Genomic DNA, 18,111 nt, shown 5'->3' on the forward strand with positions numbered 1-18,111 from the left:
GGAACCTTGGTTCTCAAGGGATATTGCAACTCTGATAAAGAAGAGGAGGGAGTTGTATGAAATGTATAGGAAACAGGGGGTAAATCAGGTGCTTGAGGAGTATAAGAAGTGCAAGAAAATACTTAAGAAAGAAATCAGGAGGGCAGAAAGAAGACATGAGGTTGCCTTGGCAGTCAAAGTGAAGGATAATCCAAAGAGCTTTTACAAGTATATTAAGGGCAAAAGGATTGTAAGGGACAAAATTGGTCCTCTTGAAGATCAGAGTGGTCGGCTTTGTGCAGAACCAAAGGAAATGGGGGAGATCTTAAATAGGTTTTTTGCGTCTGTATTTACTAAGGAAACTGGCATGAAATCTATGGAATTGAGGGAATCAAGTAGTGAGACCATGGAAACTGTACAGATTGAAAAGGAGGAGATGCTTGCTGTCTTGAGGAAAATTAAAGTGGATAAATCCCCGGGACCTGACAGAGTGTTCCCTCGGACCTTGAAGGAGACTAGTGTTGAAATTGCGGGGGCCCTGGCAGAAATATTTTAAATGTCGCTGTCTACGGGTGAAGTGCCGGAGGATTGGAGAGTGGTTTATGTTGTTCCGTTGTTTAAAAAAGGATCGAAAAGTAATCCGGGAAATTATAGGCCGGTGAGTTTAACGTCGGTAGTAGGTAAATTATTGGAGGGAGTACTAAGAGACAGAATCTACAAGCATTTGGATAGACAGGGGCTTATTAGGGAGAGTCAACATGGCTTTGTGCGTGGTCGGTCATGTTTGACCAATCTGTTGGAGTTTTTCGAGGAGGTTACCAGGAAAGTGGATGAAGGGAAGGCAGTGGATATTGTCTACATGGACTTCAGTAAGGCCTTTGACAAGGTCCCGCATGGGAGGTTAGTTAGGAAAATTCAGTTGCTAGGTATACATGGAGAGGTGGTAAATTGGATTAGACATTAGCTCGATGGAAGAAGCCAGAGAGTAGTGGTAGAGAATTGCTTCTCTGAGTGGAGGCCTGTGACTAGTGGTGTGCCACAGGGATCAGTGCTGGGTCCATTGTTATTTGTCATCTATATCAATGATCTGGATGATAATGTGGTAAATTGGATCAGCAAGTTTGCTGATGATACAAAGATTGGAGGTGTAGTAGACAGTGAGGAAGGTTTTCAGAGCCTGCAGAGGGACTGGAAGAGTGGGCTGAAAAATGGCAGATGGAGTTTAATACTGACAAGTGTGAGGTATTGCACATTGGAAGGACAAACCAACGTAGAACATACAGGGTTAATGGTAAGGCACTGAGGAGTGCAGTGGAACAGAGGGATCTGGGAATACAGATACAAAATTCCCTAAAAGTGTCGTCACAGGTAGATAGGGTCGTAAGGCCTTTATTAATCAAAGTATTGAGTATAAGAGCTGGAATGTTATGATGAGGTTGTATAAGGCATTGGTGAGGCCAAATCTGGAGTATTGTGTTCAGTTTTGGTCACCAAATTACAGGAAGGATATAAATAAGGTTGAAAGAGTGCAGAGAAGGTTTACAAGGATGTTGCCAGGACTTGAGAAACTCAGTTACAGAGAAAGGTTGAATAGGTTAGGACTTTATTCCCTGGAGCGTAGAAGAATGAGGGGAGATTTGATAGAGGTATATAAAATTATGATGGGTATAGATAGAGTGAATGCAAGCAGGCTTTTTCCACTGAGGCAAGGGGAGAAAAAACCAGAGGACATGGGTTAAGGGTGAGGGGGGAAAAGTTTAAAGGGAACATTAGGGGGGGCTTCTTCACACAGAGAGTGGTGGGAGTATGGAATGAGCTGCCAGACGAGGTGATAAATGCGGGTTCTTTTTTAACATTTAAGAATAAATTGGACAGATACATGGATGGGAGGTGTATGGAGGGATATGGTCCGTGTGCAGGTCAGTGGGATTAGGCAGAAAATGGTTTGGCACAGCCAAGAAGGGCCAAAGGGCCTGTTTCTGTGCTGTAGTTTCTATGGTTCCCTGGCCAGTCCACTGCTTGAAAGTCCAAAGTCCTCTTCACCGAGCTGCCCTGGGCTAAGCACTCCGAACAGGAGGGGCATTCCGTTATTTCAAACGGAATAAATCGGTCCCTGTTCCCGGCAAGGTCAGACTTGCACTTTGGCAAACCGCCAGCTGCACTCACTGCTGAGCGCTGAGAAAACTTCACTGAAGCAAATCCTCCCAGGCAAAGAAACTGTTTCAGTCATTGCCGAGGTGATATTTCACTCTCCCAAAGTCTCCAAAACAGTTATCTGGCAAATTTTGCCACAAATTCTAACTTTAGGGGAGAGAGCTCCCACAGTGTGAGCCTCTCTCAGTACCAACCCCCCCCCCCCACCTGGATGTCGCCCCAGGTGGGCTGTGTCTATCTGACAGAACCAGTGAACGAGAGACAAAGGGGGCGACCTTGGGGACGGTGGGGTAATTGCTGACCCTGTCCCTCTCACTGAGCCACAGTGAGAGTTCAGTGACTGACACAACCTTACACACCAACGTATGTGCAGTGTGTACACGTGTGTCCTGCACATGCAGGAGCCTGTGGGCACACGGACAGGTTATTCCAGCTCGGTGGGTCACACCCACTGCAGGTGACAGGGTGAATTTTATTCATTTAGAAATACAGAACGGAACTGGCCCAACGAGCCGCACTGCCGGCAACCTCTGATTTAACCCAAAACTAATCACAGACAAATGAACAATTAACCTACCAACTGGTACGTCTTTGGACTGTGGGAGGAAACCCACGTGGTCACAGGGAGAAAGTCCTAACTCTCTACAGAAGTCGCTGGAATTGAACTCTGAACTCTGACATCCCAAGCAGTCATAGCTTCGCGTTAGCTGGTACGCTGCCTGGTGCAGTCAGAACCTTTCTGTTCCTCGTCCTCGCCCCCTGCACGCACTCCCCGCCATCTCGGTCACAGCTAACAGCCTCACTAACACTGAGCAGAACACGTGTTGACCCTCCACACCATTGACCTCAGTCTCTCTCACTGTGAATAATGAGTATAGTGAAACCTCCAGACAGACAGACACACACACACACACACACACACACACACACACACACACACACACACACACACACACACACACACACACACACACAATGCCAGAGGAACTCAGCAGATCAGGCAGTGTCCATGGAGAGGAATGTACAGTCAGTACTTTAGGCTGAGGCCCTCCATCAGAACCGGAAGGGAGAGTGAAAGAACCAGAAAAAGAAGGTGGGGTAAAGGAGGAGTACAAGCTGGCAGGTGATAGGTGGGAGCAGGTGAGGGGGTCGGTGGGTGCGGAGGGTGGGTGAAGTAAGAAGCCGGCAGGGGATAGGTGGGACCAGGTGAGGGGGTAGGTGGGTGCGGATGAAGTAAGAAGCTGGCAGGTGGGACCAGGTGAGGGGGCAGGTGGGTGCGGAGGGCGGATGAAGTAAGAACCAGCAGGGGATAGGTGGGACCAGGTGAGGGGGTAGGTGGGTGCGGAGGGCGGATGAAGTAAGAAGCCGGCAGGGGATAGGTGGGACTAGATGAGGTGATAGGTGGGACCAGGTGAGGGGGTAGGTGGGTGCGGAGGGTGGATGAAGTAAGAAGCCGGCAGGGGGAGGTGGAAGAGGTGAAGCGCTGGAGAAGAAGTTCAGTTGTGGTGTCCTCTGTGAGCAAGTTTGTACGTTCTCTCTGTGACCACGGGGGTTTGCTCTGGTACTCCGTGTTCCCCCCACACCCCAAAGACATAGGTTAAATGGTCCTGTGATTGGGCGAGGGTTAAGTAGATGGGAGCTGGGTGGTGCAGCTCTGGGGCAAAGGGTCTGTTCCACACTGTGTTGTATTTGTCTCCAAATAAAAAATAAGAGGACAGATTGATCAGCGAGGAGAGTGGCCCATGGGAGAAAGGGAAGGAGGAGGGGAACCAGGGGGAATGATGGGCAGGTGAGAAGAGAAGTGGTGGGAGGGGAGCTAGAAGGGGGAATGGAAAAAGAGAGAAGGGGAAGGGGAAGGGGGAGAAATTACCGGAAGTTAGATGATGTTCATGCCAAAAGAGAGTGAGTTTAATTCCTCAGTCACCACTTCAACCAGAGTTCTCTGGAGCCTTACAGACCCCAGCTGTCTCCTGTTCCCCAGGATCACAGCAGACATCCCTTCCACACCTTCTCTCACCACCACTCCCTGCTCTACATCTTACTAACCACACATACTGCCTTGTTTCCACATTCCAACACTGCCTTACCTTTATAAAGTTATCTGACATAGGAGTAGCATTAGGCCCATCAAGTCTGTCCACCATTCCATCATGGCTGATTTATTATCCCTCTCAACCCCATTCTCCGGCCTTCTCCCTGTAAACTTTGACACCCTTACTAATCAAGAGCCTATCAAACTCCAATTTAAATATACCCAATGATTTGGCCTCTACAGCCATATGTAGCAATGAATTCCACAGATTCCCCACCTTCTGGCTAAAGAAATTCCTCCTCATTTCTGTTCTAAATGGATGTCCCTCTATTCTGAGGCTGTGCCCTCTGGTCCTAGATGCCCCCACCACAGGAAACATCCTCTCCACATCCACTCTATCGAGGCCTTTCATATTCGATAGGTTTTAATGAGCTCTCCCCGCATTCTAAACTCCAGTGAGTACAGGTTCCTCATACATTGACCCTTCCATTCCTGGATTCATTCTCGTGAACCTCCTCTAGACCCTCTCCAATGACAGCATATCTTCACTTAGATACGGGGCTCAAATCTGTTCACAACACTCCACGTGCCTTATAAAGCCTCAGCACCACATCCTTGCTTTAATGTTCTAGTCCTCTTTAACACTGCACTTGCACCCTCACCACCGACTCAACCTGCAGATTAACCTTTAGGATCTGCACAAGGACCCGTAAGTCCCTTTGCATTTTCTCCTTACACCTTCATTCGTTTTACCAGAGTGCACGACCATACACTTCCCAACACTGTATTCCATCTGCCTTGTTAGCTGCCAGTCTTCTCTCATCAGCAAGCTTTGAAATTGCATCCTGTACACACAGACTCTGACTTGGCACTGGGATATATATATCTCCCCCTCTCCCTGTCCCTCTCTACAGCAAATGATCAGCACGTGAGCACAAGGAACTGCAGAGTTGTGGACACAGGTCAGCACATCAAGAAAACCAGCCTTCTGTCCATGGACTCTGTCTACACATCTCACTGCCTCAGTAAAGCAGCCAGGAAAATCAAAGCCCCCACCCACCCCGGACATCGGGACATTCTCTCTTCTCCCCCTCCTATCAGACAGAAGGTACAAAAGCCTGAAGGCACGTTCCCTCCCCCCCCCCCGCCGGCTCAAGGAGAGCTTCTACCCGTCTGCTTTACGACTATGAATGGTTTCCTAGTACGATAGATGTACTCTTAACCTTACAATCTACCACATTATGGCCTTTGCACCTTATTGTCTGCCTGTACTGCACTTTCTCTGCAGCTGTTACACTTTGTTCTGCATTCTGTTCTTGTTTTTCCTCAATGTGCTGATGTGAGGAAATGATCTGTGTGGATATATCCAAAATAAAAACTTCCATTCTGCCTTGGACATTTACTAGTTTCATACAACACAGAACATTATAGCCCTTCAGCCAATAATGCTTTTTTTTGTGTGTGCCATGCTCTGCCAGAGCCTCGGCAACCACTCCTCAAGTGGCTGTCTTGCGGGAAAGATTCTGTGGGTGGTCCCCCCACCTTCTTCCCACAGTGCAGTTTTTACTTTTTTACGCGGCTGAGTTGCGAGCTCGAGACTCAACCCGGCACGGATGGAAAGCATGCCCAGGAGCGGCCCGACTGGGTTCGAACCCGGGAACCTCCGCTCCGGAGTCCGGCACTGACATCACTGCGCCACCAGTCAGCGCTATAATGTTATACTGACCTTTTAATCTAGTTCTAAGTAAATTTATTATCAAAGTACATATATAAGACCATGAGAGATACATGTCACCATATACAACACTCAGATTTGTTTCCTTGCGGGCATACTCAGTAAATGCAAGAACCACGATGGAATCAATGAAAGACCAGACCCAACAGGACAAAGAACAACCAACGTGCAAAGGACAAGGAACTGAGCAAATATAAAAGTATAATAATAAATAAATAAGCTTTAAATATTGATCGCATACAATGAAGAGTTCTTGAAAGTGAGTCCATAGGTTGTGAGAACAGTTCAGTGTTGGGGTGAGTGAAGTTATCCCCTCTGGTTCAAAGACCTGATGGTTGAAGGGTAATAATTGTTCCTGAACCTGGTGGTGTGGGTCCCAAAGCTCCTGTACTTTCTTCCTGATGGCAGCAGTGAGAAGTGAAAATGTCCAATCAATCTAACCATTCCTTCCTACATAGTCCACCATTTTTCTATCATCCATATGCGTATGTACGAGCCTCTTAAATATCCCGAATGTATCTGCCTTCATCACCACCCTTGGCAGTGTGCTCCACGTGCCTCCGACATACTTCCCTCTAATCACGTTAAAATTATGTCCTCTTGTATTAGCCATCGTCACCCAGAGAAAATCTCTGGCTGTCCACTCGATCTATGCCTCTTATCATCTTATACACCTCTATCAAGTCACCGCCAAAGAGAAAAGCCCAAGCTCGCTCAACCTCTGCTCATAAGACACGCTCTCTATGGGAAGAGAGAGTGGGGAGGGGGGAAGGAAGAGGCAGAGAGGGTGAGGGGGGACAGGGTGTGGGGGGAGAGGAGAGAGGATATCTGGGAACTATGGAGGGAGAGAGAGATTGGGGCTGTAAAAGGAGAGGGGGGAGATGTGGGAACTGGGGAGGGAGAGAAAGAATGTGAGAGAGTGTGATGTGGGAACTACTCCTGCCTCACCGTTTGAAGGTCTCGTCAGGATTCCTCTCGCACTCGCTGGGCTCCAGTGCTGTCCGCACGGCGCTGTCTTCCAGCCTGTCCCGGTATCCCTGTAGCAGCGAGCACCTCTCAATCTGACGCACCAGGCTCAGCACGAAGCCGCTGACAGACAGGGTCCCGACATCCTGCGCCTGACAGAAGTGGTGGGCCAGGACCCTGGTGGACAGCTCGGACCGCTGGCCGTGCTCGGACACTGGCCACAGCACCTCGGTGCAGAGCGCTGTCTTGCCGCTGCCAGGACCGCCGGTGATGAGAACCCCCCTGCTCTGGCCACTTGAGCAGGTGTCCAGGTGGTGCTGCAGCTTACGCAGGGCCCACTCCCGGCAGTAGAACGTCTTCCCCCGCAGCGGGCTCTCAGTCATCGCTCAGTCCCGTCCGCGCTCCCACCGACACTCCTCAGGCATGCTGCGCCCCAGGGTCCACACCGGCCCCAATGGAGCCCAATCCTGGACCCCCACACTGCTGCACAGCAGCTGTGGCTCCGTCTCACGGCATCTGGGAACCGCTGGTGGGGGGGGGGGGGGGAAGAGAGAGAGAGAGAGAGAGAGAGTGAATGAGAGAGGGGGGAGAATGAGAGAGAGAGAATGTGAGAGAGAGAGAATGAGAGAGAGAAAGAGAGAGGGAGGGAGGGAGAATGGGAGGAGAGAGAGAGATTGTTTAATCATTTCCAGTACACAAGCATAAAGGAGAACAAAATAATTGTAACTCCAGATCTGATGCAGCACAAAAAAAAAGATAAAGTACGCAATAATAAAAAAGCAATAAATTTAAGTACATAACATAACTTACATATCTGGATTGATAGTATGTCCATAAAGTGACTCTAGGCAGAGGAGTGTCTGTACAAATGGTGACTCTAACAGGAACTGATAAAGTAGTGGTGGTGGTGGTGTTGATCAGCCGTACTGCTTGGGGAAAGTAATTCTTTTTGAGTCTGGTGATTCTGGTGAGGGAGTGGAAGGAGAGAGGGAGACAGGGAGAGAAAACAAACAAACATGTGAGGACTGTGGAGGGAGAGGGAAACAACTGCTCCAGCCTCTGACAGACGACTCTGCACCTTCCAGCCATTCAGTGCGAGGATTAGCTGTGCATTTCCATCTCTGGGCCAGAGGTCTTCAGTGAGAATTCAAGTGATAGGGTAAATGCAAGCAATCATTTTTCACTGAGTTTGGGTGGGACTAGAACTAGAGGTCATGAGTTAAGGGTGAAAGGTGAAATATTTAAGGGGAACCTGAGGGGAAACTTCTTCACTCAGAGGGTGGTGAGACTGTGGAACAAGTGTGGTGGATGTGGGTTCGATTTCAGCATGTGAGAGAAGTTTGGATAGGTACATGGATGAGAGGGGTGTGGGGGGCTATGGTCTGGCTGCAGGACGATGGGGCTAGGTAGAATGGGCTTGGCACAGGCTAGTTGGGCTGAAGGGCCTGTCTCAGTGCTGTAGGACTCTGTGACTTTAAAGGACCCAACTCAACAGAAGGGAAGTTGAAATTCTGTGACTTTGATCACATGGAATAAATTTGGTATTTCCGGTAAAGGTTTTAACGGTTGAAAGAAAATGCCGTCTGAATCTCTGTCATGTGCCTGTGCTTGTCTGTGCAGTAGCACAGGTCTGACTGAGAACGGGGCAGGGCGAGGTGAGCACACACCTCACCACAGTAAATGAATCAGCCAAGCCAGGCAGAGGGAAAGCACCCTCTTCTCACTCACCCCATCACTGAAATGTTCCCACAGCCTATCCACTTATTTTCAGGGACTCCTCACCACATGCCCTCAATATTCATTGCCTATTTATCATTATCTCCTTTCTTTCCTTTTGTATTTGCACGTTGTTTGCCCAGTTGATTGTGGTCTTTCATTGATCCAATTGTTTTTCTTGTATTTACTGTGAATGCCCACAAGAAAATGAATCTCAGGGTAGTTTGTGGTGACATAAATATACTGCGATAATAACTTTGCTTTGAACTTTGAACTGCCATGTATTAGACATTCTGTGACCTAACAAGCAAGAAGCTTAACTCCATATCTACCCTGTGTTGTCCCTGCCCTGGGAGTGGGTGACTGTAGAGAGGGGAGGGAGCTTTACTCTGTACCTGCAGACCCAGCCCTGTGAGTGTGTATCCTGTAGATTGGGAGGGAGTTACTCTGTGTCTAGTCCATACAAATCCTGATCTGGGAGCTTGCGATGGGAGTCAGTAGCTTATTCAATGCAGTGGAATGTGAAGATGATTCAGATGCTGTCTGTACACACCAGCAATCCTGAGTCCCTCTGCACAACAGTGTGCTGCAATCTTTCATCGTTTAAAGAATAAACTAATCTTCTATCTTTCCTTCCAAGTGGATGACTCTGTACTCTGTCTGCTAAATTCTTGACCTCTCATTACACCTATCTATATCCCTCCGTGGACTCTGCACAATTTGCTTTTACAAATGCCTAATGCCAGAGGGCACCACTTTAAGGTAATCAGAGGAAGGCCTGAGGATAGGGAGGTGTCAGAGGGTTTACACAGAGACTGGTGGGTCTGTGTGGCCAGGGGTGGTGGTAGAGGCAGATACATTAGGGACTTTGAAAAGACTCTTAGATAGATATATGGGATAGAAAAATGGAGGGAAGGGTTAGATTGACCTTAGAGCAAGTTCAAAGGTTTGCCCAACATCATGGGCCAAAGGCCCTGCACTGTGCTGTAATGCTCTATGTTCAACTTAATGTCAGCAGCTACACCCAGTCCCCACCCTCAATGCAAAATTCCCCGAAGTGGAAGCTGGTTCCATTAATTGGACAACAGAAACAGAAAGGAACGGAGCAAACAGGAAAGAGCAGGGCCAGTGAGTTCAACACTGGTCAGTGGGAAGCAGGAAAGAGCAGGGGCCAGTGAGTTCACCACTGGCTGGGGCTGGGGGAATGATAACTGTTATTATTTAAGAAACCATAGCAAGGACTCATTGAAAAAGTCAAGGGGGAAGTATGTTTAAGCGTTTAATTGGAGTACTTTGAAGAAATAGCATGTGGTGTGGATAAAGGTGAACTTAGATTTCCGGAAGGAGTTGATGCTGTGCCAGCTAGTGTAGAGGGGAGTGGGCCAGCACGGATGACATTGGTTGGTTGAAAGTGAAGAGTCGGTTAAACTCTGCCGAGGACCGTCCCAAGCCTGGCTGTGAGAGGAGGAGGGTTGTACATGGGGCTAGCAACCCCATCCTGTAAAAACCCAGAGCGACAGAAACACCAACAGAAGCTCCGAAGACCCCGTCCCTGGGAGGGGAAGGATTCACCAAGAAGATGGGCTGGCTACACCGGGAGACAATGTGAAGGACTGTCCCAGCACAGAGGACTGGTGAGCTGCTGGCCTCTGCCCCAACAGGGGTGAAGGGACGATATAAGTCAGCAGGTCAAACTTGGGATCAGGCTTAATATCACCGGCAAATGTTGTGAAATTTTTGTTTTGTGACAGCAATACATTACAATACATAATTAAAACTAAATTACAGTAAGTACATGTATATTAAAAACATTAAATTAAATAAATAGTGCAAAGAAGTAGTGAGGTAGTGTTCTTGGTTTCAGTGTCCATTCAGAAATTCGATGGCAGAGGGGAAGAAGCTGTCACTGAAATGTTGGATCGTCAGGCTCCTGTACCTCCTCCCTGATGGTAGCTGAAAAGAGGGCACCACCTGGGTGATGGGGGTCCTTAATGACAGATGCTGCCTCTTTGTGGCATTGCTTCTTGAAGATGTCCTGGATGCTGGGGAGGCTAGTACCCGTGATGGAGCTGGCTGAGTTTTCACGAATCAGTTACGAAAGCTTTTGTATCTTTTGCCCAAAGGAAGAGGGGAGAAGAAAGAATGACTGGCTTGACAGCCCGCCCCACCGAGCTCAGGGACAGTTTCAATCCTGCTCTTTTCAAACTCTTGAATGCATCTCTCATAAGCTAAACTGTAAATTCCTGCTCTCCCAATTTACCTTGTTGTGCTCCTTGCAAAGAACGAAGGAACTGATCGTGGACTTCAGAAAGGGTAAGATGAGGGAAGACACACCAGTTCTCATAGAGGGATCAGAAGTGGAGAGAGCGAACAATTTCATGTTCCTGGGTGTCAGGATGTCTGTGGACCTAACCAGGACAGAACATATCAACGCAGCTATAAAGTAGAAAGGACAGCAGCTCTATTTCATTAAGAGTTTGACTGGATTCAGTATGTCACCAAAAACACTCACAAATTTCTACATAGGCACCGTGGTGAGCGTTCTGACTGGTTGTGTCACCGTCTGGTGTGCAGGGGTAGGGAGCTATGGCCCAGGATCGAAGTAAGCTGCAGAGAGTGGTAAAATTAGTCAGCTTCGTCATGGGTACCAGCCTCCATAGTATCCAGGCAATCTTCAAGGAGCGAAGCCTCAACAAGGCAACACCCATCATTAAGGACCCCAGCACCCAGGACATGCCCCCTTCTCATTGCTACCATCAGGGACGAGGTACAGAAGCCTGAAGACACACACTCTGCGATTCAGGAACAGCCTCTTCCTCTCTGCTATCTGATTTCTGAATGGACATTGAACCCATGAACACTACCTCACTATTTTTAATTTCTTTTTTTTTTTGCATGACTTATTTAACTATTTAATAAATATACTTATTATTATTCACAGTTTATTTTGTCTCTATTATTATTTATTCCATTGAACTGCTGCTGCAAAGTTAACAAATGTCACGACACATGCCGGCAAATTTATCCGGATTCTAATTCTCTGTAACTGTAACACATTTTACTTTTTGTCTGTCTGGTTGGTACACAAACAAAAGTTCTTCACTGTAAACACGAGGAGATCTGCAGATGCTGGAAATTCAAGCAACACACACAAAATGCTGGTGGAATACAGCAGGCCAGGCAGCATCTCTAGGAAGAGGTACAGTCGACGTTTCAGGCCAAGACCCTTCGTCAGGACTAACTGAAAGAAGAGATAGCAAGAGATTTGAAAGTGGGAGGGGGAAGGGAGAGATCTGAAATGACAGGAGGGGGAGGGATGAAGCTAAGAGCTGGAAAGTTGATTGGAAAAAGGGATAAGAGGCTGGAGAAGGGGGAGTAACATGGTACGGGAGGCCTAGGGATAAAGAAAGGGGGAGGGGAGCCCAGAGGAAGATGGAGAGCAGGCAAGGAGTTATTGTGAGAGGGACAGAGAGAGAAAAAAAGGGGGGAATGAAGGAACGAACAATTAAATAAATAAATAAATAAATAAATAAATAGATAAGGGATGGGGTAAGAAGGGGAAGAGGGGCATTAACAGAAGTGAGAGAAATTATTGTTCATGCCATCAGGTTGGAGGCTACCCAGATGGAATATAAGGTGTTGTTCCTCCAACCTGAGTGTGGCTTCATCTTGACAGTAGAGGAGGCCGTGGATTGACATGTCAGAATGGGAATGGGACGTGGAATTAAAATGTGTGTCATATGAAGCTCTTCACTGTATCTCAGTACATATAAAATGTTCCAGCCCTGTACTAGCCTTTCAGCACACGACATCATCCAAGCTTTACACCTACTCTAATCTAAGATCAATCTACCCCTTCCCTCTCACATCTTCAATCATCCATGTGCCTGTCTAAGGGTCTCTTAGACCTTGCTAAGGAAGGTGCAGGCAGACCACTCCTCACTGCACAGAAACAGCTTCTCCGTGGAGAGAGGCAGGAGCACCAAGTTTCTGGGAGTGCAGAAAATGGACAATCTCACCTAGTCCCTCAACATCACCTTTTTAGTCAAGAAAACACAGCAGCATCTCCTCTTCCTGAGGAGACTGAGGCCCTGCACAGGCTAGGCTCCACCCCTCATCCCACCTTTCTAAACAATTTTTACAGAAGCACCATCGAGGGTCCTGATCAGCTGCATTACCGTCTGGTATGGGATTTGCAAGACATCTGACTGCAAGACCCTGCAAAAGCAAGTCTTTTATCAAGTCACCTCTCATCCTCCTTCGCTCCAGAGAAAAGCCCTAGCCCGCTCAACCTATCCTCATAAGACACACTCTGTTATTCAGGCAAGGGCTGCTAAGAGTTCTCTCTCACACCCATCTCAGGTATTTATCAGTAGCGCTGCGTAGCATCGTCAATGATCTCTCCCATCCGTTCCACAATCTCTGTGACCCCCACCAATCAGGCAGGAGGTACCATAGCATTAGGACAAGAACTGTTAGAATGGGAAACAGCTTCTTCCCCCAAGCTATGACTACTGAACTCCCTGCCACCGCCCAGGTCTCATCACGTATGAAACACCAGCAGCGTTATACTGTGTTGCACATACACCTCATGCTCAATGTCAATCTTCTGGAATATATTTGTTAATTTCTTTGAGTTACTTTGTGTTGTGTGTGAATTGTACATACTGTGCTGTGCACATTAGTCCGGAGAGATGTTGTTTTGTTGGTAGTATACATGTGTATCTTCCTCTACCACCACCCTTGGCACACCCACCACGTAAAAAATACCTCTGACATCCCCTATACTTCCCCCAATCACCTTAAAATTATGTCCACTCGTATTAACCATTTCCATGCTGGGAGAGGTCTCTGACTGTCCACTCAATCTATGCCTCTTACCATTTTACACACCTCTATCAAGTTACCTCTCATCCTCCTTCCCTCCAGAGAGAAAACTTCTGGCTCACTCAACCCATCCTCATAAGACGTTCTGTTTAACCAGGCAGCATCCTAGTAAATCTCCTCTGCACCCTCTCGAAAGCTTCCACATCCTTCCTATAATGAGGTGACTAGAACTGAACACAGTTCTCCATGTGTGCTCTAACCGGGGTTTTATAGAGCTGCAACATTACCTCGTGGCTCTTGAACTCAGTCCCCCAACTAATAAAGGCCAGCACACCACACACTTTCACAACCACCCTATCAACGTGCACGGCAACTTTGCAGGATCCATGAATGTGCACCCCAAGATCCCTCTGTCCCTCCAAACCACTAAGGATCTTGTCATTAATTCCGTATTCTGTCTATAAGTTTGACCTCCCATAGTGAATCACTTCACACTTTTCCAGGTTGAACTCCATCTGCCACTTCTCAGCCCAGCTCTGCATCCTGTCAATGTCCCGTTGGAACCACGACAACCCTCTAGCACCACCAACTTTTGTGTCATCTGCAAATTTATTAACCCACCCTTCCACATCCAAGTCATTTGTAAAAAGTCACTGTTTCTCAGTACACACGGCAATGATAAACCAATACGTTTCAGCTCTGCAGGGTTTTGCAAACATCACATCTGGAGTCAGTTGTACAGCATTGGCTGCCTTTTCTTTAGGATTTTAGTGAGGTGGGAGCAGTTCAGAGACGGTTTATTACACCAGGGCTGGATGGCTGATGAGAAACGGCTTGTATCTGCTGCAGGTCAGCAAAGTGAGAGAGATTTCTATTGCAATAGTTAGGGTCAGAGTCACAGAGCTCAGGAACAGGACCTTCGGCCCATCTGGACAATAAGACACAGGAGCAGAATTAGGCCATTCAGCCCATCGAGTCTCCTCCACCATTCCTCTCAACACCATTCTCCTGCCTTCTCCCCATAACCTTTAATACCCCAAATAATCAAGAACTTCTGAACCTCCACTTTAAATATACCCAATGACTCGGCCTCCAAAGCCATCTGTAGCAATGAATTCCACAGATTCACCACCATGTGGCTAAAGCAATCCCTCCTCATCTCTGTTCTAAACGGATATCGCTCCATCCTGAGCTTGTGTCCTCTGGTCCTAGACTCCCCTATCACAGGAAACATCCTCAGCACATCCAATGTATCCAGAGCATTCAATACTCAAAATATCCGTGCTGAACTGCTATTCTGGCCAGGCCCATCAAGTGGAAGAAAAGAAAGATGAGCTTTAGTTGCCACATGTACATAGAAACATACAGTGAAATGTCCGTTGTTGTCAAATTAACTCAACCAGGGGAATGCTGGGCAGCCCACAAAATATCGCCATGCTTCCAGTGCCAACATAGCATGCCCACAACTGTCTAACCCTAACCTGTACGACTTTGGAAAGTGGGGGGAAACTGGAGCACCACGCATTCCCAGAGAGAATTGAAATCCGATCGGTGATCGAGAACACTAACCGCCACACTGCGGGGTCACTCTCTCTCCCCCTTAAACCCTCCTTATCCCCGGGGCCTCTATCTCTCCCCCCCCCCAATCCACCTTACGCGTCAGAGTCACTCTCTTTCCCTGAACACTCTTTAACCCAGAGTTCCCTCCAACCTGGACCCTCCTTACCCACAGAATTCCCTCCACCCTGACCCCTCCTTACCCCAGGGTCCCCTCCACCCTGAACCCTCCTTACCCACAGAGTTCCCTCCACCCTGACCCCTCCTTATCCACAGTTCCCCCCACCATGGACCCTCCTTACCCCCAGAATTCCCTCTACCCTGAACCCTCCTTACCCCTGGAGTTCCCTCCTGAACCCTCCTTACCCCCAGAGTTCCCTCCACCCTGAACCCTCCTTATCCCCAGAGTTCCCTCCACTGTGGCCCCTCCTTATCCCGAGTCCCCTCCACCCTGAACCCTCCATACCCCCCAGAGTCCCCTCCTGAACCCTCCTTACCCCCAGAGTTCCCTCCACCCTGAACCCTCCTTACCCACAGTTCCCTCCACCATGGACCCTCCTTACCCCCAGAATTCCCTCCACCCTGAACCCTCCTTACCCCTGGAGTTCCCTCCTGAACCCTCCTTACCCACAGAGTTCCCTCCACCCTGACCCCTCCTTACCCACAGTTCCCCCCACCGTGGACCCTCCTTACCCCCAGAATTCCCTCCACCCTGAACCCTCCTTACCCCTGGAGTTCCCTCCTGAACCCTCCTTACCCCCAGAGTTCCCTCCACCCTGAACCCTCCTTATCCCCAGAGTTCCCTCCACTGTGGCCCCTCCTTATCCCCTGAGTCCCCTCCACCCTGAACCCTCCATACCCCCCAGAGTCCCCTCCTGAACCCTCCTCACCCACAGAGTTCCCTCCACCCTGAACCCTCCTTACCCACAGTTCCCTCCACCATGGACCCTCCTTACCCCCAGAATTCCCTCCACCCTGAACCCTCCTTACCCACAGTTCCCTCCACCGTGAACCCTCCTTACCCCCAGAATTCCCTCCACCCTGAACCCTCCTTACCCACAGTACCCTCCACCGTGAACCCTCCTTACCCCCAGAATTCCCTCCACCCTGAACCCTCCTTACCCCTGGAGTTCCCTCCTGAACCCTCCTTACCCCCAGAGTTCCCTCCACCCTGAACCCTCCTTACCCACAGTACCCTCCACCGTGGACCCTCCTTACCCCCAGAATTCCCTCCACCCTGACCCCTCCTTACCCCCAGAATTCCGTCCACCCTGACCCCTCCTTACCCCAGGGTCCCCTCCACCCTGAACCCTCCTTACCCACAGTTCCCTCTACCCTGACCCCTCCTTACCCCTGGGTCCCCTCCACCCTGAACCCTCCTTACCCCCAGAGCTCCCTCCACCCTGAACCCTCCTTACCCACAGTTCCCTCCACCGTGGACCCTCCTTACCCACAGAGTTCCCTCCACCCTGAACCCTCCTTACCCACAGTTCCCTCCACCGTGGACCCTCCTTACCCCCAGAATTCCCTCCACCCTGAACCCTCCTTACCCCTGGAGTTCCCTCCACCCTGAACCCTCCTTACCCCTGGAGTTCCCTCCACCCTGAACCCTCCTTACCCCTGGAGTTCCCTCCTGAACCCTCCTTACCCCAGAGTTCCCTCCACCCTGAACCCTCCTTATCCCTAGAGTTCCCTCCACTGTGGCCCCTCCTTATCCCCTGAGTCCCCTCCACCCTGAACCCTCCTTACCCCCCAGAGTCTCCTCCTGAACCTTCCTTACCCCCAGAGTTCCCTCCACCCTGAACCCTCCTTACCCACAGAGTTCCTTCCACCGTGGACCCTTCTTACCCCCAGAATTCCCTCCACCCTGAACCCTCCTTACCCCAGAATTCCCTCCTGAACCCTCCTTACCCACAGAGTTCCCTCCACCCTGACCCCTCCTTACCCACAGTTCCCCCCACCGTGGACCCTCCTTACCCCCAGAATTCCCTCTACCCTGAACCCTCCTTACCCCAGAATTCCCTCCACCCTGAACCCTCCTTACCCCAGAATTCCCTCCACCCTGAACCCTCCTTACCCCTGGAGTTCCCTCCTGAACCCTCCTTACCCCCAGAGTTCCTTCCACCGTGGACCCTTCTTCCCCCCGGAGTTCCCTCCACCCTGAACCCTCCTTACCCACAGTCCCCTCCACCCTGACCCCTCCTTACCCCTGGGTCCCCTCCACCCTGAACCCTCCTTACCCCCAGAGCTCCCTCCACCCTGAACCCTCCTTACCCACAGTTCCCTCCACCCTGAACCCTCCTTACCCCAGAATTCCCTCCACCCTGAACCCTCCTTACCCCAGAATTCCCTCCACCCTGAACCCTCCTTACCCCAGAATTCCCTCCACCCTGAACCCTCCTTACCCCTGGAGTTCCCTCCTGAACCCTCCTTACCCCCAGAGTTCCTTCCACCGTGGACCCTTCTTACCCCCGGAGTTTCCTCCACCCTGAACCCTCCTTACCCCCGGAGTTCCCCCTCCCACGAACACTCCTTATCCCGGAGGGGCAAGAAAACGAATCTCTCTCTCCCCTACCCCACCCTCAGCCTTGCTCCACTCCCTTCTCACCTGCAGGAGCGGTGCCACTGCAGCGGGGAAGCCCTCCACGGGGCTGTGGGCGTGCGGGAGTCCGAGGCTCGGGCCTGCCGGCTTGGCCGCTGCTTACGGAAACAGATGGAGGCCCCAGACCGGGCCCTGATATTCGGTTCCGGGACACTTTCCGCCGGTCACCCGAGAGCCACAGGAAACGGGGCTGCGGCCTGTAGGAGGCGGTCCCCAGGGCGGAGCCGCGCCGTGGAGCCCGGTCCCCAGGGCGGAGCCGCACCGTGGATTCCCCCGTTCTCAAGGCGGATCCGCCCCATTTAGCCCCGACCCCAAGGCGGAGCCGTACCGTGGAGCCCAGTCCCTAAGGTGGAGCCCAGTCCCCAAGGTGGAGCTGCACCGTGGAGCCCAGTCCCCATGGTGGAGCTGCATGATGAAGCGCCATCCCCAGCATGAAGCCTCACCGTAGCACAGCATCCCCAGCATACAGCTGCTCCTCGGAGCCTTGTCCCCAGTGCGGAGTTGCGATTTGCCCCTAACCCTGTATCTCATGCCCTGTTGTCT

General features: G+C 50.1%; 1 protein-coding gene across 2 annotated transcripts in view; it reads right to left on the reverse strand.

The window, feature by feature from the left end:
- ankrd50l (ankyrin repeat domain 50-like) overlaps positions 1–17,889 on the reverse strand; it is a 31,685-nt gene extending 13,796 nt beyond the window's left edge. The window contains exons 1-3 of one of the 2 annotated variants that reach the window (XM_072262453.1): positions 17,575–17,889; positions 7,677–7,830; positions 6,849–7,392 (exon numbers count right to left, since the gene is read on the reverse strand). In XM_072262453.1, coding sequence (XP_072118554.1) covers positions 6,849–7,249 — 401 coding nt within the window. In that variant the 5' untranslated portion in view covers positions 7,250–7,392; positions 7,677–7,830; positions 17,575–17,889. The remainder of the gene's footprint in view (positions 1–6,848; positions 7,393–7,676; positions 7,831–17,574) is intronic. The other variant, XM_072262452.1, reaches the window with a different exon arrangement.
- Between the last annotated feature and the right edge of the window lie 222 nt (positions 17,890–18,111).

Source organism: Mobula birostris, chromosome 7 (assembly GCF_030028105.1).
Source record: "Mobula birostris isolate sMobBir1 chromosome 7, sMobBir1.hap1, whole genome shotgun sequence".
NCBI lineage: Eukaryota > Metazoa > Chordata > Chondrichthyes > Myliobatiformes > Myliobatidae > Mobula > Mobula birostris.